General features: G+C 37.6%; 1 protein-coding gene across 2 annotated transcripts; it reads right to left on the bottom strand.

Annotated features, from left to right (window-relative positions):
• Positions 1-14249: 14249 nt before the first annotated feature.
• LOC149172016 (uncharacterized) lies at positions 14250-21358 on the bottom strand. Of its 2 annotated transcripts, none has more exons than XM_089427647.1 (4): positions 20952-21358; positions 18358-18504; positions 18108-18233; positions 14250-14566 (listed from the first exon to the last, which is right to left on the bottom strand). In XM_089427647.1, exons 1-4 carry the CDS (start codon positions 21252-21254, stop codon positions 14285-14287), a joined length of 858 nt encoding a protein of 285 aa, XP_089283773.1. In that variant the 5' UTR covers positions 21255-21358; the 3' UTR covers positions 14250-14284. The 2 variants fall into 2 exon arrangements, with proteins under 2 accessions (XP_089283773.1, XP_089283774.1); XM_089427648.1 differs by having other exon boundaries at positions 14252-14576.
• Positions 21359-21561: the final 203 nt, after the last annotated feature.

Genomic DNA, 21561 nt, shown 5'->3' with positions numbered 1-21561 from the left:
GATTTCACATTCAACTGGAAAGATAGATTCCATCCCGTAAACCAACTGAAAAGGAGTAAAACCAGTAGCCGTTTTGACGGAGGTTCGGTATGCCCAAAGAGTCGAATACAACATAATGTGCCAATTGGACCGATTTTTATCGATTGTCCGTTGGAGTATCGTCTTAAGAGTTTTATTGACTTCCTCGCCCTGTCCATTGGCCTGAGGATAATAAGGGGACGAATGCTCCTGATGGAATCCTAATTTAAGGGCCAATTCGGACATTAGCTGATTTTGGAAATGACTGCCATGGTCAGTGACAATCTCCCTTGGGATACCGAATCTTGAGATAACCTGATTGAAAAGAAACAAAGCTGCCATGTCACTGTCGTTCTTATAAGTAGGCATGGCCTCAGCCCACTTCGTGAAGTAGTCTACAGCCACTATAATATACTTGTGATTCGCCGCTGAAGGCGGATTACAAGTCGTAAAATAAATACCCCACTTAGTGAAGGGACCGACGGTGACAACGGGAAAAAGGGGAGCTGGATGCGCGCGCATCTTGCGAGTAAAAATTTGACACGGGTGGCAGCGTTTGACCGCTTCCACACAGTCCTTAAAGAGTGAAGGCCAAAAGTAGCCGGCACGTAAGATGCGCTGGGCTGTAGCAAGCCCTGATAGATGACCACCACAAGCTCCACTGTGGCAGTCATTAAGAACAGACTCTGCTTCCTCTAAGGTTAAACAACGTCGAAGAATTGAATCAACCCCTCGACGGTATAATGTGTCACCAATGATAACATCGTTTTTTGTCAGGTGACGTAACTTGCGACGTTCATCCTTGGAGAAAGTATAGGGAAACTTCAAAGTCTGGAGATAAACAATGATATCTCCATACCAAGGGTCTTGTGAAGAGATGAGGAATATATGTTCGTCGGGTAAACTTTCCTCATAAACAATATCCTCTCCACAAGGAAGCTCAGAAATTAGCTCCGCGAAGACCATAGATTTCTTAGACTTGGCGGACAAGAATTCGAGATCGAATTCTTGTAAAATGACTATCCATCTATTATATTTGCCCCCAATCACTCGCCTACTGAGGACAAATTGAAATGGATTGACCGCTGCTAAGACAAAAGTTTTGCGTAGCAAAATATAATGACGGAGCCTCTAGATAGCATGGACAGTTGCCAAGGCCAATTTCTTAACCGGAGAATAGTGGAGTTCAGGACCTAATAAGCCTTGGCTCAAATAATAAATCACGTGCTCGACAAGAGCATCGTCCTCCTGAACTAGAACCATACCAATGGTAGATTCTGCTGCAGCGAGATATAAAAGGAAGTCTCTACCATAATCCGGTGGACTCAAAAGTGGGGCAGAGACTAATGCCTTTTTCAAAGCATCAAACGACCGCTGCGCAAAGTCGTCCCAAACAAATGGAACTCCTTTTCATAGCAAACACATGAACCCTTTAGTGATCTCGGCATAGTTTGCTATAAACCGTCTTAAGAAATTAGCCTTCCCTTGAAGACTTTGAAGTTGACGAATTGAGGACGGGGGAGGCAACTGAACTATTGCCTCAACCTTGAAGGGATCAACCCGAATCCCTTCATTGGACACAATAAATCCTAACAGCCGACCGGATGTAATCGCGAAAACACATTTATTAGGATTCAACCGGATTTTATAGAAACGACATCGCTCAAAGACTAATCGAAGATGACTAGGATGATCAGTTCTCTTTCGAGAGCGAGCAACGAGATCATCTAAGTATGCCTCGATGACATGTTTGATGTCGTGGAAAGCGTATGACATGGCCCGCTGAAAAGTGGCTCCAACATTTTTAAGACCAAAAGGCATCTTTCGATATGCAAAGGTACCCCAGGGACATATGAAGGCTGTCTTATGTTGGTCTTCAGGACAGATAGAGATTTGATTATAACCCGAAAAACCATCCATGAAGGAAAAAATTTCATTACCCGCACACTCGTCGATAATCTGATCAATGAATGGCGTGGGGTAATTGTCTTTCGGACAAGCCTTGTTTAAGTCCCTAAAATCAATGCATACTCGGATTGTTCCTTACTTTTTGTCCACAGGGACTGGGTTAGAAACCCAATCCGTAAGATGAGCAGGGTATATAAAACCCACCCTTAGCAGCTTCTCAACCTCAGCTTTGATAGTCGTTGCTTTCCTAGGGTTAACCGGCCGAAGCCTTTGACAAATCGGTTTTGCATTTTCGTACGTCTTGATCTCATGTTGGACTATAGAAGGATCAATGCCAGGCATTTCCTCATAAGACCAAGCAAACACATCGCGATATTCCTTGAATAGGTCGGTGTAAATTTGAATTTCTTTAGGGGAACACTCAATTCCGATGAAGATATTCTCGATGATGTTAGGATCCTTAGAGATGTTTATAGGTATCGTTTTTGAAATTACCGACGTATTACCTTCGGCACGTACGTGTGTTGGAGCCAAAGGGTTCGACACCGTACAAACATCACTACCAACGAGCTCGGAGAATCTAGATTCTACTTCTCGCAATGGAGGAAGAAAATATGAATGATGGTGTAAGTCTTCCCAAGGTCGATCTATACCCATCATTACTTCGAGGATTGCCTCTTCAGAAGGTAGAACCGAATCTAAGCAGTCCAAGGCAGAGGTAGAATCAAAGCTCCAACCCGGGGCACATGACCATCTAACTCTTCTTCGGAAAAAGGAGTAGAATGGTTATCTGCAGAGTTTACGATAGACTGATATCTAAGCTCAGCTGCAGATATAGGAAACGCCATTCCATTAACTTGTCCTTCAACTAATGTGGTCGTAGGTGAAGGCAAGGTCCAAGGGTCAGAAAAATAATGAGTTCGGAAGAACTCTTCTCGAGGAGACTCCTTGGATGATGAAATAGCATTGATTCTTGCAAAAGGAGAGGGAAGATCAAACGTACCCATCAATGAGGAATACATCCCTACTCCTAAATTCTCAGTCGGCGGGCGAGGGTTATCCACCAAAGGAACAGTAGAGTCGGAGCTTGCTTGAGGATCGATTGGGGAATAGTCCAATTGATCAACCTTAACGATCTTGCCCTCATGAGGAAAGAAAATGACACGAAATAGAGTCGACACGACGGCTTCCATCTCGTATACCCAGTTCCTTCCTAATAGGAGATTATAGTCTAGGTTAGCATCTACGACTTCAACTTCGATATTAACGACCTTCCCTCCAACACATATAGGAAAGGCCGGGACAATCCCATGCGGCTTGTGAGAATGGCCATCAAATGCAGTTAAGACGGTTGGTGAAGGAACAGCCAAAGGTGAACCAACAGCCTTCCAACATGACATGGACATGACACATGTGGAAGCTCCTTCATCTATAACAGTGCGAAAAATATTGATTTTTCGGTATGTAGACTTTATCTGAAAATCCATATGATGAGGGAGTCTCTTTTTGACATTTGACATGTCAAAAGAGAGCACTAAAGAGTTAGCTGGATCGACTGCTCCAATGGCGGAGAGTAAAGCACTTCTCTGAGACGGACACGACTGGAGAACTTCCAAAGCGGACATAGCACATGGGCTTTGAGCCAAATCCTCCACAATGGAGTAATTTTGGGCGGCCCTAGCATTAGGGTTAATCGTCGCGCGTTTGGTGGAACCTTTCAGTATCCTAGGTATAGTCTCAACAGGGGGCCGCTCAATATGAAGGTCACTAGCTCCGGGAACAGTTTTATCCTTAGATGTTTCGGATTCAGCATAATCACGTGACCGAGTAGTCACATGGACATTTGAACCCATCATAAAAACATTTGATGCTTTTTCCCCTTCCTGGTTGCCCCCTCAGGAGGTCCCAGGATTCGAATTTGCGCCAGCAAGAAGTTGCTGCCCTTGGGGAAACGGGTTAGTTAACACAGCTTGCGAACTCGAAGTCCCTTGCTCTCCTAACAAGCGCTGAGCGTCTTCAATTCTAGGGCAGAGATGAGTTAGATGGTCCCCACTGCATAACTTGCAAGGAAACTTAACTTTCTTTCTCGACTCACCTTTACCACCACCAGCGTTGTTGCCAGATTTATTTGCATCGGGCTTCCCATCTGAGTTCTTTTTCTTACCACGTCCTTTCTTTTTCCCATTGGAATTTTGATTTCCTTTGGGGTTATCGGATTGGACGGCATTAATTGAAGAAGTTTGGGAAGCTGGAGGATTAGACAATGTGACTTGGTTGTTAGAAGCAGTTTGCAAAGACAACTGCTGCAATTGATTCAACAAGTTCACTGTAGATGTGTCTACAGACCCAATGATACCGTCCGCGTGCGGACCTGGCTTCGGCTTAGCTAAATCAACCTTAGATCCAGGAGCATCTGGCAAGTACTTTTGGAGGATCCCAGACTGAGAATAAATCAGTTCTAACTGCTGGGCCCTGAAAATGGCTTGCTCCTCAAAATAGACCCCAGGCATGGAGACATCCTTGGAGATCTCAGGTTGCAAAGACTTCAAAAACCACTCTAGACGGTACTCCGGAGGGATTTCAGCTTTAATAAGCCTCTTGCTTCGTCTCCATTCCTGAATGTGATCAGAAATGTGGGTTGCCTTATCTTGACGAAAGGTGGCCAGAAGTTCAGTTCCGGCATCATAGCGGACAGGAAACTGAAAGTGATTTAAGAAGATATTGGCTAAGTCAGCGAACGATGTAAAGCTGCCCCCTGGTAACTCTATGTACCATTTAGCCGCATTACCAATCAAGGTGCGTTGGAAGAGTCTCAACCTAATCGAATCCTCGATGAGGGAGTTGGATGAGCACCACAAATGGAATGTGGTTACATGATCGCCCAGATCTTCACCACTCTTCCCTTCGAATTTTGGAATGTCTGAAGGGAGTTTGGTTGGGATCGGAGGCCAGGCCAGATTATACCTGATTGGGTCGTTTGTTAACTTTGTGAGATCTGGCAAGTTTAACGTTGCCAGAAACGGAAGCCTAGGAGGACCTAGGGGATTCCACCCAGACTGGGCAGAACTCCCAAAGTTCTGAAAGATTGTCCTTGGATTTGGGAGGCACCAGGCTGCCCGAAGTGACCAGTAGAACCGACTGAACCAAAAGGCAAGCCTTGTGGTCCAGAAAAATTCGGAGTTTGACCAACTCCTGCCGTATAACCTCCATAGCCCGCAAAGTTTCCTCCTAAAGAATGGTAAGGAGTTGATAACCCCTGATATGGGTTCCAAGCCGAAGCAAGGGGAGGAATACTTTGAAACGAACTAACCGTGGTGTATGGCCTATTCCCTTGTTGGCCGATAAATGGATTCCCAGTTCCTGCACTACTAACCCCAGGGTTATTCCAACCTTGGAAAGGATTGCTGCTTTGTCCTATAGAAGAAAAAGGCATGGATCCTACCGTCGGGTTGGAATGTGGTATATGACCACTTCCGAAAGGAAAACCCTGGAATGAGGCCGATCCGCCCATCATGGACATAGCCGCACTAAATGGAACCGATGGAATACCCTGTGATTCGGTGCCAAAAGAGAAGAGTCCAGTACTAAAAGCATTGGTTTGGGTATTTCCACTCGTGGACGGAATGGAGGTAGACCCAAGTAGAGATGTGCTCGCAAAAGATCCAAACAAGGAAGTGGAGGGGATGGAAATGGTTCCTCCCCCTTGCACCGATGTAGGGGTTTGCATAGTCGCAGCACTCGTAGAAGCCATGCTTCCAGTAGTGGTCATGAATGGTAAGCGCGTAGCGTAACCTGGACTTGCTGGTCTATGTGACGGAGTCCCAACGTATTGCAATACGTTTGGATGACTAAACGGTAGAGGAGAATTTGGAACCACTAATGATTCTGAAAGTTCTTCTACCTCTACGTTATTCTCCGCTTGAAAGCGAACTCGAGAAAGGACTGGAGTATCCCTCTCTTGCTCAGAAGTACCAGGCCTTGCTTGGCCGCTAATGTCCCCGAGAGGAGGATCAATCCCCGATGTGTCAACCGGCGTGGGACGGACCCCACCGGTAGTACTGCCTCTGCGCCTTCTAGGAGAAGGCTCTAAACTTAGTGGCGAGAGACCACGAAGTCTTCGAGACCGTCTTGGAGATCGGTCAGCCACTTTGAATTTTTTGTTATGATCTAACTAAAGACTCAAAAAATTAAAAGCTAAGCCGACTAGGAGCACAGAGCACACACTATAAAGTCCCTAAAGATACAGCCAGTCAAACAACTTCCAAGTATTTCCGCTCCGGGTGATTAGGACCGGACACCAAAATACGAGAAAGTGAATCAAGGGACCTTCCGAAGATAGTCTAGGATGATGAGGGCCCAGTCCTATCAGCGAAGGTATCAGAGGAAGTTACGCTGACCTCCTAACAATAGCCTGCGCCGGTGCAAGCCCCAAAGCTTCGCAAGGGTGCCCTCCAGTAGTACTGTCGAGAGTGATACAACGTCGACCTCAGGTGCCACGGGATTCCCCTCCGCAGCCACCTATGCAGATCCCTAGGAGAGGCAACTATGGATACCATCTCGTCGCAGAAGCCAGGCGGAATAGTCGTGAGGTAAGTTCGGACAAGTAGGAGAGGGGGTATCTCTCTTCCCTGTCTTCACAGACCCTCGTGCTTAACTCCCAGATCCGGAGCTTTCCTGGTCTTCCTAACGCTATTGGATTTACTCTTGTTAATCAGACTCTTATGTTTGACGTCTTATGTGGCCTTGGAGAGTTAACTCTCCACTTGCCTAATCCAAGGCCCTAAAATCCTAAACTTGTTGGTGTAACTGACTAAAACAAAAAAGTTCTAGTGGATTTTAATTTAGCGCTTGATTTTATTAGGCTGTTCTTTAAGTCACAAGGTAATGGAGATGAAACTTGTGGTGTTTTTATGGACGCAAAAGAAATTAATAAAACTTAGCTACATGCACATGCACTTTTTGTTTTCGATGAAGAGCAATTTCTATGAGGTTCAGAGGTACTTCTAATATAAACAAATTTTCTTTTTCTTTTCAGACTCCACACTCACAAAAACTAACAAAACTAAATATGCCTAAAAAGAGATGGAAATCTATCCTAATGCAAGAACTATATGTGGATGCAAGATTTAAAGACTACTTCTAAAAACAAAGAAGGAAAGTTGTTGCTTTACCAAATTTTGTCTTGCCACTAAAATGCTTAGATAGAAGATGATGTGTTACCAATCATTTCGTCCAAACAATAAAAACAAGTTTTAAGATAAAAACAAAGCACTTTCACTTCGCACAAAAGGAAATCAAATGAAAAGCAAGTTTAAGAAAGCGAAACTCAAAACTTTCAAAAGATTTTCTTTCAATCAAACCAACAAGTCTTTTTCAAAGGAAAGCTCTCAAAAATACTGACACCAATGATTGATAAATAGGCAACCAAACACTTTTGTGAATTGACACCTTTCAAATGATGAAAACTCAACAAAAATAAATGTGTTTGAAATCGCTTTTGACAATCAGAAGCAGCAATGAAACTCCAAAAGATCAAAAGACAAGTTTCAAGAAAATGGTAACAAACAACTTTCCCGAAACGAAGGAGCAAATGGTCACAAAAATGGTTTCGTTAAGCAAACGAAAGGGTCATCAAAACAAAAATGAACACAAAGCTTGAAATCCAATCTTCCTACTCTGCCAAAACAGAGCAGTCAAGATTCTTAACCAGAAATCTTGTGTGTCAAAAATCAATGACGCTTGCAATCAACGAAAACAAGACTAATACTCCTTATAACTAGAGAGAGTTCAGAACAAGATGCCCCCTGTTAAACAGAGGACTGTTACTGGAAAATGACTGCTTGAAACTGACCCAAACCACCAGACAAACATTCAGCAAAAAGAAAATTTATAAATCTTGAAAATTATATGGTATACGCGCCTGCAGTGATTTTCAGAGTGCATGTACATGCGACTGTAACTGAGGAAACCTGCGTATACGCGGGTTCACTTAGTACAACTTGCGTATATATGCTTCTGTAATCCAGCAAAACAGCGTATATGAAGTCTTTCAAGAAAAATAAAAAACACAGACTGAAAAAACTGGAAAAGCTTAGAGTTCAAGAACAGATCAGACAGTCAGAGCCAACAAACAGAGGGGCTGAGCCTTGATTGGCTTGAAGACTACCCAAACTAGGAACAACAAGAGTGTTGTCCCCAGTGGAGTCGCCAATTCTGGTGGAAGGGAAAGTACCCCTAGGGTCCTTTGGGCTAAGACTCTACCAGACTGAAAATTGCTTATTCAAAGAAACACACACACAGCCATTATCTTTACTTTAAGCAAATTCTAACGTTAAGGGTACGTACCTAAGGTCCTACGCTCGAGAAGGCCTTTAGGGTACAAACCCTTCTTGGAGTTCCCTTCTTCTTCCTTTGACCTGTAAAACAAACAAATCAAAGAACACAACAGTACATGGACCAATACTTATATATAAACCATCTTCATGCTATAAAGTTAGTTATAAAAATCTTTAAGTAACTACTTGGATAAGAATTCAAGACAAGAATCTCATAAGCATAAAGAAAGATTGTTTCGGGAACCAAGACGTGTTTCTTTTATATAAAGGCAAATAAAGTACATATAACGGAAAGATATCACCTGAAACACCTTCAGCAGGCTCCAAGCAAAGCTTCCTCCCGGATTCGTTCCAGCCTCAAGCCTCCAACAAGAGCTCCTTCCAAGTCTTACTCAATGATGACATAAAGGATAAATGATCACCAATACACATGGAAACAAGGGTTTCCTATGCAAAATGGGGGAAGTGCAGAAAGCACCAAGGACTTCAGACCTGGTCTATGGAGAAAATCTCAGCATAATAATCTTGCTCTTCTTTTCTCTCCCTTAGGCCTTCCCTTTGATGTCTTTTTATACCATCTCCAAAGTAGTTTTTTAGTTAGGAGTTGGTTGGGAACAGTTGGGCCACGGGCACTAACAGGTGATCAGCAGGTAAAAACCGCGATCTCCGCCCGAAAATGAGGAATTATTATTTTTTTAAGTGTTTTAATACATACACGCGGGTTGGGTATACACAGACCCGCGTGTACACGCGTTTAACTCAGGGCAATGTCGCGTATAGGGAATAAAACACTGTTTTTTAAATTTTAGGACCAGGTCTGGAAGGAGGGGTTGCCCTAGGCCATGAGTGCAGCATCACAAACCATAAGAGTGAGATTTGGAGCTATAACACATATATAAGAAAAAAAGGTTTACAGATCATATTGGTACCAAATTTTATTCAAACGTTTGGTGGTATGGGAACATTATATGCTTAACTATTTAAAAAATATAAGTGTTTGTGAGATTCATACCTTGTGAATCCTAATATTGACACAAAAAAGACTAAGAAGTAGTGGAAATTAGTAGAATGGAAGAGAAACATCCAAAAGGATCCACCGATTAAGGAGAAATAATTTTCATGATATTGTAATATTAGGTAGAGGACATGTCTAGGAGTATGTACTTACTCATGTCTATTCTTTAAAAAATATTGGCTCCTTTCTTGAGAACTCTAAATATAATGAGAAACCATAATGTAATGAAATGCAAGGAAATAAAAGAAATAATTGAAGCTTGAAAATAAGAACTCTAGTAACTAATATTCTCATCATCTTTTTAAAATAGAAGCAAAGGTTGAGTTCAATCTCTTAAATGCAAGGTAGTTTCACTTAAATTGAATCATCGGTTGCAACAATTATAAATATATTTCAATGTCCATAATGTACAACATGAGCAAAAAAATATTGTGTTAGATTGGGTCTATTAGACATGTGCAACCTTAGTGAGAGAGCACACAAAGAAACTTAAGCTAGTGGGAGACCCATTAGTAACAAATTGGAAGGTGTTTAAAGGCCTCCTAAAGTCTAATTTTATCCTATTGGGTTTGATGATCATACGATTAAACAAGAATATTTTTAGCAAAGATGAGTATAAAATATACAAAATTACATTACATAATTCTAAAATCAATCCATTCAGTTGGGAATAAATTCCTAAGACCCAACTTTGGTCATCGAGTAACCCACTAGTCTTCATAGTCACACGAGAAAGAAAGTTATGTTATTTAATCCCAAGACCATAGGTGAGGCATATGCACAATCCTAATACATGGAATCTAACAAGAAGAAAGGGCATCTAAAAAGGTTTGAAGTAATCATACTGATATGGAGCTTCTAATAAAGGAAAAAAGAAGAAGAAAGGAGAAGGAAAAATAAGAATATTGTTGTTACTACGCATGCTATAAGGACCCTAATAACCATTGTGATCATTACAACATTGACGGTCACATACACACACACAAATGGAAATTAGATCCATATTTAAATCCTATATTTTGTAATAAGGAATAGTATAAGAAGAATGATCTCGTAGTGGGAACAAAAATGGAGATAGAAAACATCTTTTACATGGAAAAAAACAAGTCTATACAATAATGCAAAGAGAGATGAACATGAGTAGCCTTCATCATAAAGAGTAGAAGGAGATGATAAAGTTATTCAATATTAGTATTCATATCAAGAAGAACAAAGTAGATGATATGTTCACTTCTATGTTATAGGAAAAGCTTATTGTAGGGGACATAGTAAGTAAGCTTAGTTTAGAAATACATGGTCACCCTCATCGATCCAAACCATTTTATTTAGGTGCATAAGGATGTGCATTTAAAATTTAACAGACAATGTTATCTTACATTTTCTATTAGTGCAAATTTAATAGATGAAATAAAAGTTGATGTAGTTTCTCTGGATGTATATAATGTAGTGTTTAGTAGCCTTTGTATGCATTTTATAGAGGATATATTCTTAAGAAGGGAAAATCAAACATCAAACCAAGGATGGTAAATATTCACCACTAGTCCACACAAGCTATGTGATTTATCATATCAACTAAGAAGCATGTACTTCTTTTCTTAGTAGATTACTAAAAAGATGTCAAATCAATGAATGTGAATTAGGGATCCTTCAAAGCATGTATGGAAAAACAAAATAACTCATTAGAAAATATTTTGCATGCATATAGGGAGGCCTTATAATATAAAAAAGAATTTTGTCGAAGAGGGAAGAGGACCATAAGATATAATTAATAACATAGAGTCCTTTACCAAATATAGAACTATATAAATTGTCCATATTAGAGTTAAATAAAGTGAATACACAATTCCAATAGTCGATTGGATGGAGTCATAATTCTAAGTACCTAACAATGTGGCTCCAAAATTAATACTCGGAGAATGTCCATCAACAACATAAATCTAAACAAGGACCCTCTCAAGAATTGGTGCCCTTTTCCTTGAATCAATGAATTGGTAGACTACCACATCTACATCTCCACTTTATCATACCATAAAAATCTTTAATATGCAAAGTGTTTGGCTTTAATATAAACAAACTACATTTTTAGTATATGTTAGTTAGTTGGCGTAATATTTAATCCTACTAGGATTTTTGTTCAAACCTTCTATAAACAAAAATTTGAAGGTGAAATTCATCTTTAGAAAATTGAATTCTCCTAATGACAATATCCACAATTCTAGTGAGAGGTTTAATTGACTCATTAAGCTGAGAGGCTCATTCTACAACCCAGTATGAGGGGATGTATAAGAATGTCTCTCCATCTGACCCCTTTAAAATAAAAATAAAAAATAAAAATTATGTTATAAATAGAAAAATAATATCGGCTATAATAAAAAAAATGAATATGTTGTAAAGTAATTAGAAGTAAAAAAAATGTGCAAGTAAGATGTTTAAATCTTATACTTTTCAAATCTATTTCAACAAAATATTTAAATAAACTATTTGAAGATCTATATTAACTAATTTATGTCGATATCAACTTCACATATATCTATATATGGAAAAAAAATATTATAATAAAATATTTTAATGTGGTATATCAAAAAATATTCAATGTGGATTATCAATAAAATATTTTAATAGGAATTAGTATTGACATATACTTAAAAATATATTAATAATAAAAAAGCTTTTTAATTTTCGTGATAAAATGTTTAAATGTATGTTATGTAAAATATGTTAATGTCAATTACATATATATTATATATAATTTTAAGAAATTATGTATATGTAATGGAAAAGACAAGTTTTTATGGTTAAAATGTTTATTTGGTCCTATATATACTCTATTTAGCATTGAAAAATGCAATTTAAACAATGAAAATTAGTACATTTTATTTTGCACTCTAAAAAAATTTGATCTCTCATCTCATGTCAGATTTATATTTAAAATGAATCTATATTAGTTCTACATAAAAATTATTAAAACACATATATAAAATAAATAAAATACAAAACATACTATACCCCTCTCTAGTTTTGAACCTCTGACCTTTTAGGAGGAAACACATGTTCTTAACCATTAGGCCCACTCAAGATGTATATTTTGTTTTCTTTTATATTCACTACAACAAAACTAGCGATTTGCGCCAGATTTAGCGCCAGATTTTAGTGCATTTTTTTTGTAATTGTGATGAGCAACCTGGCGCTAAATCTGGCTCTATTGTACAATTTTTAAAGCGTCCTTTTTTGCACCTGATTTTGCATCATTTTTCACGCTAGATTTTGCATCATTTTTTACACCAAACTATGCATCATTTTTTGCGTCAAATTTTGAACCAAGATTTGCATCTTATTTTATGACAGGTTTTGCTTCTAGTTTTGTGTCATTTTTTGCATCTATTTTTCATTCTCTTTTGCTTCCTATTTTGTGTCATTCTTTGCTTCCATTTTTGCACCATCATTTGCATCAAGTTTACACTGTATTTTGAATCCAATTTAACGTCTTTTTATGCATCCATTTTGTGTCAGTTTTTGCATCTAGTCTTACGCCAGGTTTTGTATCTAGTCTTACACTAGTTTTTGCTTCTATTTTTGCACCAGCTTTGGTGCCTATCTTTGCACCATGTGTTGAATTTGATTTAGCACCAAATTTTGCATCCATTTTTGTGCCCATTTTTGCAACTTTTTTTGGACCATTTTTTACATCCACATTTACGTTTGATTTGTCTCCATTTTTCCCATCTCATTTTGCACCATATTTTGCGTCATTTGTTTCATCCAATTTTGCATCATTTTTAACACCATCTCTTGCATCTAATGTTACATCATTTTGAGCATCCAAATTTGCATTTATATTTGCATCTTATGTTGAGTCATGTGTTGTGTCCACCTTTGCATCTTATTTTGTGTCTAATGGTACATTCAATTTAGAGCCATTTTTTACGTCTACTTTTGTATTTGTTTTTGCACCAAGTTTTGCATCCAATTTTAAGCTATTTTATGCCCCTTTTTGCACCATTTTTTGTGTCTACTTGTGTCCAATGTTGCACCATTATTTACACCGACTTTTTCATCCAATTCTGCATTTTTTTGGTGTCTAGTTTTACATCGTTTTCACCATCCAAATTTGCATCTTTTTTTGCCTCATTTTGTGTCCACATTTGCATATAATTTTGTGTCTGAGTTCGAGCCTAAATTTGCATGTGATTAGGAATCATTTTTTACATCCAATATGGCATCTTTGGTTTCCCCTTTTTTCAGCCCCATTTTGCATCTTGTTTTATGTCTTTCTTACATCTTTTTTTTTTCCTTTTTTGCACCCAAGTTTGCATCCCAAATTTACACCATTATTTGCATCATCATTTGGCATATTAATTTGTAACGTTTTTTGCTTCTTTTTAACGCTCAAATTTGCATCTTATTTTACATCTAGTTGTTGTCTTTTTTTGCATCTAATTTGGTGCCCATTTATGTGTCCTTGTTATTGCCCAATTTGATATCCTTTTGTATGCCATGTTTTGTTCGCTTCTTTGTGTCAACTATTGCACAATTTTTCACTTCTAATTTAAAACACTTTGTATGTCAATTGTTTGCATTTTGTATTAATTCCTAGTTTAACATCCAATTTTACTTTCAATTTTGCATCCATGGTTACATCCGCATTTGACTTCTTATATAGAGTATATTTTTCTTTACATATATGACCCCCTTTATAGATTCATAGTGAAATATATGATAGTTTCTAAATATCATTAAAGCAGATATCACAATTCAAAATCATTTGTAAAGAAATTTAAGAGAAATTGACAACATCCATCCAAAAAAATAACAATGTGTCATTAACAATTTTCAAAACATGTATAAAATAGCAACATAATACTAATAAAATCAGTATTATTTTTAATCAAAACAAGTAAAATTCAAATATGATTAACAAATCAAAATATTTCATGAATATCGTTATTCTACGATAAATTAACAACATACATAAATCAAACTCATCGTATGATTACAAAATCAAAATGTCTCATTGATATAGGGTAAATTCACAACACCCATCTAAACATAACAATGTCATTCTACACAATAATTTCTTCATAAAAAACAATGCATGTGCATGCCTAGCTACCACCACCAAGATCATCCTCATGATCATCTTGACCATCCTCATTACTCTGATCCACATCATCACCAACACCGCAACTATCATCATCATCTCCTCCTTCACCACCATCATCCTCATCCTCATCCTCATCATCTCCTGATATATGTTGAACATAATTTGGATCATCGTCTTGGCAATCATTACCTATAGCATTCTGACAAAAAAAATCAATATTACATGTTAGTATTAATTACATAACACAACGCATGTTTTTGTTATACAATGTTAACCATAAAATGAGGTAAGATATACTAGCATTTGCACCAGATGTTGCAAAGGAAACGCCGTAAGGCATAAATTGAAAAATACAAATACAACAAAAGAATACTTTGATAAAGAATAAAAATATATTGAATGCTCAAATCAATGCCCCATTAACTGGAAGCATTTAGTAGACATATCTAATGCAGAGACAAGCAAAAATATATAATTCTTCAAATTCTAGATGGATGCAATCACTTAGTAATGCCATGTTGAGAACCTTCCTCTACTTGTAATATCCTCTATCAGGGGAAACCTTCACGCCTCTACCTTATATCAACACTGACGAAGTTAGCAATCCCATTGGCCCATCCTATTTATCTGTCAAGTTTAAAGCATAAGGCAAGTGACTGGACACTGGTATTATACAATAAGCTGAAACCTAAACTGAACTTCCCCCATGGGCATGACGGACAAGAGATGGGGCTTTTCTTAAATAGAAGAGATAGGGCAATCTTTACATCCCTACCTCATCAACACTGATGAAGTTAGCAATCCCATTGGCCTATCCTATTTACCTGTCAAGTTTGAAACATACGGCAAGAGACTGGACACTGGCCAATCCTATCAGATATCCCTCTATCAAAGAAACATTCTAATGGCCCCTGCTACAATTATACAATACCTAGAGAGCATCATTAGAAACATCCTTTGGAGAGATAAAAATGAAAACAAGTGGCCTCTACTCCATTGGAAATGGGTGGCATTTCTTAAATAAGGTACGAGGGACAGAATGCAAGATCTTTTTAGCAAGGTCCCCTATACAAAAATCTATTGATACTATTGATGGAAACACACTTTGGAATAAATCAATTAGAAGTATCTGGTGTGAGGCAAAAAATAGAAGAGATAATCAAGAAAATATGTATGCCTAAAGGTTGTATAATCTACAACGATGTGCTTCAAAGTAAAATTTTATCTAAGGTAGACACAGAAGTTTCAATTCATACAAAATTAACTATCAAATTGTTTTGTTTAGACTCTTAGAGCTAACTTTAAGTTTTAACAGTAGAAGATCAGACAGACCAGTAGTTTAGGAACTCTGCACTCCTCACCATTTTTGTATACTTATGGAGAAATTATAGATTTGTCAGATGGATGAAGATGTTTCTGAAAGCATCATTTTGCAAACATGCAAATTCTCCTCTGCGTAAACAAATAAAAGCTGAAAAAAGAGAAGAAACCAAAAAAGGGGTAGAAGTATAGGCCAACCCAATGTGAAATTTCAATATAACCTTCTCTAACCTTGTCTAATTTCTAAACAACACATTTAACTAGTCATTGATGTCATGTTTCCTCTTTGATGATTTACATCAAATTAACTTCATCTAACCCCAGCAAGGTAGATGTGCCCACCGCACCACTTCATGAGAATGTGTACACAGTTGTACGTCCCTTCATTATCTCAGATGATGCTTTTACTCTCCACCAAACTCCTCGCATGAGAAAAGCAATCTTTGCAAGGTCTCAGTTCAGATTTGGGAAGCTTTGCAAAGGCACATTGTGTTGTTTCATGATGGTAAATGTTATTCATGAATGGCAATTTCTATCTGATTATGCTGAATCCAGGGCATCCTCTGTTATTCCTTGCTGCTTTATGGTTTTTCTGGTTTTGTTTATGGTGGTGTGAGGCTTTGTCGAGGTGTGGTGTGAGAGAGGGACCAAACCATCTTGGGCTACCCTCCTCTTGGGATCAGCTCCTACTCAGGTCTCTTTATTTTCTTCCTCTCGTCAAGTCCTTACTCCTCAGTTGGCCGGGGCACGCACTTCTGAGGTGGATTCTATCTGCAGCAGGGCCTCCTCAGGGCATACATAACCCCGAAAGCTCATCAATTGCCGTGTGAGTTGGAACTAGCATTTGAGGGTGGGAAAATGGCAATGGAAATTTGAGAGGTATCACTGCTTCATTGCTGAAAGGTCATCTATCAAGAGTAGATGTACCAGTCCCATTACAACTAGACAGCTGCAGGGAAGGGTACTCCTTTCCAAAAATGACACTAAAAACAAAATTCTGATGATCATGAACATGACGCAGTTGGAATTTAAAGCCATGGACAAGCATTTGACAAGGATAAAAGCAGTCTTACTGCATGGCAAAGGCCCAACTCATCTAGACAGTCTAGGTGATCAAGCACCCATAGATGTGGAGGTTTCCACCTCCTAGTCTCCTCATGAAAATTTATGCTTTCTATCGTTACTATTATAGTAGGATTATGTGTTATATTTTGTGGCTGTTAAGCCAAGGCACTATAGGCTTTTTTAGAACTCAGTATATTTTTTTAAAATGTATATTTTTGGACAGCAGACCTCCTGTATTGCCAATGGTCCGGTTTCCCTAGTGGCAGACCAGAGGCATACAAAAGGTTGGATCATATGTGATCATCAACAATTAATAAAAGGCCTTTAAATTACCTCCCCACCCCCTCCCAAAAATAAAAAATAAAAATCATCTATAAAGTTTAGAAACTCAATTATTGAGAAGATTTTTCGGCATAAATCACATCATAAATCATTTGTCGACGCGTTCCAAACCAACAAGTGTGGTTCATCATCAGGACAAGTTGAAGATCCAGACCATGGCAGATTATTTTCCAACTAGCAAAATTAAATCACAACTAGGTTATTATCCAGCTAAGATTAATCAGAAATCAATTTTTTAAAAGTATGTTCTTATCAAGCCCAAATTTAATCAAACTTCAAAAGTATGTTCTTATCAAGCCCAAATTTAATCAAACTTCAATTATACCCTGAAGATGAGCTCTGCAGTGTGGTCAAAAAATTGAGGAATAATCTACTCCAACACAGCTCTCCTCTTGAATAAAATAATGTCCAGCTACCTGAGCTTTAAAGTCATTCTAACCTTTTGTATGGAAGATTTATAGAATTCATTTCCATTTTAGTTATAGAAAATCCCAATAAAGATAGTGATTGATTTCATGTTTGTACATATGTAATGAACACTTAGCACAATAGTATAGCTCAGTTTGCCCAACCCTTTCTACAGAAGGCATAATACCCAGGGAGGTTACAGGATCTATTCCCAAGTAGTTCTGTCCAGTTACCAGCTGGTATTTCAACTAGAAGTCAATTCCATTCCTCACCCAGAAAAAAAATACAGGGAAAGGAGGGAGAAAGGGGGATTCCATCACTCTGACAATGTACCAACTTCCTCACTTGGAACAGTTAATATGTGGGCAAGTTAAGGGAACATCTTTCTCTGGGAAAATTAATATAAACAATTACTGATGCAGTTACCTCCTTATAATGGCATAAATAAAAATTTTGTTGAATTAATGTTTGTAAGGAATTATCTTTGTAAGGTTCCAATTTTGATGTACGGGCAGAATAAATTATAAACCTATCCATCAACCAAATGAGTCTTGCAAAAAGAAAGAGATAAAGAGAAACTATTCACAAAACTTACCTTTAGCATTTGATGGCCTCCACTATCACTGGTGCTGAAAAGTTGCAACATCGGTGTTTCTTTTTGCGAAGGAGAGTGAGTAATTTCACTGCCTTTCTCAAAATTTGATAAATCACCCTCCCAGTCCTGTAGTAGTCACAAAGAAACATCTTAATATAATGAGGCATTTTCCAAACAAAACCTTTTTAAAAATGGTGCATTGGATAAGGTAGCCTACGTCAGAACACTGTATAGGTCATAGAGGGAAGACCTGTAGCTGCTCTCGGATGGCAGGCACAACCTTATGCAAACTGTCAAAACAGCATGGCGCACTTCCCGACTTCACATCATTGTATGTCGAATCTATGCTTCGAATAAGACACAGTAGCTCTTTTGAAGATACCAAAACACTTAATACCTACAGATGAAAACAAAATATTACATTAGAATACAACAGACTTTAACAAATTATAAAACCGGTTTTCTGGAAAAGCAAAGAATAGAGGTAACACTGCAAAGGACACGTTCAGAAAAAGATGTTATTGCCATTACATATCTCAGTTCTAATGATACAATGAAATACGCATGGAAATTCAACTGTGAATAACCACAGTCCACCCTTTTGAATCCCATTTGATATACTTGTCAGAAAATACATTAACAAACAAAATTATACATGTACTATGAACTCCAGTATAAACTGACATAAATCTCAGCCAAATACCAAACCTGTTGAAAATTAAAGTGATCATGAATATACAACGAAAATGCACGAATGTAAATTGGATTTCAAGTATTGTTTCTATCTGGATAAAAGAAACAAATTAGAAATAATAACCACCAACTGCTACCGTTATCAAAGAAGTGAACTTGTTAGAAGATCAAGCTAAAACAGTGAAATATTGAAATCCAGGAACATTTTCAATAAGACATTAAAAAAAAATCATCAAACTTGGCAGGAGACGCAAGGTTTCAGGCAAGACCACTACCCACCCAACCATGATCCACCTAAGTAACATTGAGTTGCACTCACTTCTTATGTGACTTGAGAATGGATTACGAATGCCGACTATTGGCATATCAACATTATCCAGACAGTTATAGGGAAAGATTTGAGAAACTTAGGACTTCAATTTTCTTTGAAAGCAACAGACTTACTACACACATTCAGGACATTTTTTGGTCAGAAAATCATTATGATTTACCAGCATGGATCCATCTTAAGCACGGATTCACATAAGTTGATATTCACATAAGTTATTGATATAGATCTTCAAGTCTTACTACACACATTCAGGACATTTTTTGGTCAGAAAAGCATTATGATTTACCAGCATGGATCCATCTTAAGCACGGATTCACATAAGTTGATATTCACACAAGTTATTAATATAGATCTTCAAGTAATTTATTTATATAAAGTGTTAACTTATTTTTTGAAAAGTATAAGGTTTAAACATCTTACTCGCATAATTTTTTTTACTTCTAATTACTTTACATGAAATTATATTATAGGTCAAATGGATAACTAATTAAACATGTATAGCATATTCTTTTTTTCTTTTTTATTATAGCCAACATTACTTTTCTATTTAGAGAATATTTTATTTTTATTTTAAGAGGGACACATGTCAACTCTAGAGTCCAAGTTGAGCACGGACATACTTACACATCACGTTCACACTGGGCTGTAAAATGAGCCTCCTAGCCCAATTATACTATAAAGACAGCAAACATGATCACTCCCAATTTGTGTTGAGAACCCTTGACAGTGCATAAGAATATACCAAAAAACATTTTCTTCAAAATTGCATAGTCAAACCAGGTTTGGGTTGGGATCACAAGTTTGTCCATATCCATTCAATATCTATGCCCATTATACAAAGTTAGCGAAGTACCTATCAGATGTAAAATGCAAAACTCAATCCTTCTTTGCAGAACTCGTCCAAAACATGAAGCATATAAATTGCTCGCTGAATTATCAAATAGAAGTAACTTCAGTGCAATGACATCAGGCTGAATTTACCCATTGTTTCTCGAGCAATAGACATGATAATTTATGGAAATGACCCTCCACAAAAGACTGTAAATAGATGGTGTGCTTAGCTATTTGATTGGAAATCTTGTCTACAACTATTTAAACTACAATGAATTTGTCAACATAAAATAATAAGTTGGATAGGTATTTTTCAGACACAAAGCATTTGAGATCCAAAAAATAGACGCTAATCTAAATGTCTCTAATTTAAACCACAGACAATTATTTGTTTGTTGAATTAACAACCAAATTAAGTTTCAATAACACGACGTAATTTTCACATACAAAGCATTTGAGTGCAAAATAAGAAAGATAGTTTAAACGCCTATAAAATAAACCAAGGACATTTTTTGTCTGTTAAACTAATAAACAATTATATCAAATTCAAGCCTACATTTACATGCATGAAGACTGCTCATAACTTAATCTATCAGGAATGGATCATTTGTTGTTAATGTTGAATTTTTCTGTTAATATAGCACTGACAGCAAGGCAAATTCAATATTTAAAAGGCAGCAATCTACATTCGGATCTGGACAACACTTTTTCTCCTTTCCTGCTATGTGATTATTCCCATGCAAGAGGAAGTTCCAACTAATTGATTTTCACACTTCCAAAAGTAAATTCCTCATGTCTGAATTTTCTAGATACAAAACCTAGGTATAATAATCCTAATTGTTGATCCTACCTTGAAATAAGTACCTTTAATCCACCATTGGATCTTGCTTTAAATAAACATGGGGTCTTGCTTGAAGTGTCAAAGTTTATTCATCTATTCCTTGCTATTATCAATAAGACATAATAGAATAAAGGAAAGAGCAATGCACCTTGTGAGTCATCTGAAGAACTGCCTTGGTATTGATGTGCACGAACTTGTGGGCAAATACAAGAAACTGAACAACAAGAGAGCTATAAAAAGGATAATTAGCCAGAACATAGTTTTGCCAATGATCATTATATCCATAACAACTTTCTTTCGTGCTTCTTTTTACTAATGATCCCACAGAATCAGTACCAGTCTTTTGCTTTTGAAGCAAGCTACCTGAAAGTGGAGACAATCGTTGATCCCTATCCCTAAGCATCTTATTCTCTGCCTCCAAATAATGATCCTCTTCGAGAGCGGGCATCATTTCGCCTTCTTCACCAATATTCCAAGGCTGTAAATAATCCAACCATAGATCAATAATGTGTGTAGCCTTCTTCAGACAAGCACCTACTGGCCAATAACTGAAAGCTCGTAATATAAACTTGTACAAAGGCCTCTGTAACAGAAGGGACCATGTAGCAGGCACAACCAAACTACTCCGTGGCAAGGAAAATGACCTCAATCTCAAGGTATCCATTTGTGATGCAGCTCTCCATCCAGAATTCAACTCTTCTTGAGGACAACACAAAGTACTGCTTACATAATTGACCAGTATTTTCACAGCCTCTGTG

Source organism: Pinus tabuliformis, chromosome 4_2 (assembly GCF_031772625.1).
Source record: "Pinus tabuliformis cultivar Carrire ecotype Pingquan chromosome 4_2, CPIR1, whole genome shotgun sequence".
NCBI lineage: Eukaryota > Viridiplantae > Streptophyta > Pinopsida > Pinales > Pinaceae > Pinus > Pinus tabuliformis.
Note: the sequence above shows the minus strand (reverse complement) of the source record. Positions and strands in the feature narration are given on the sequence as shown.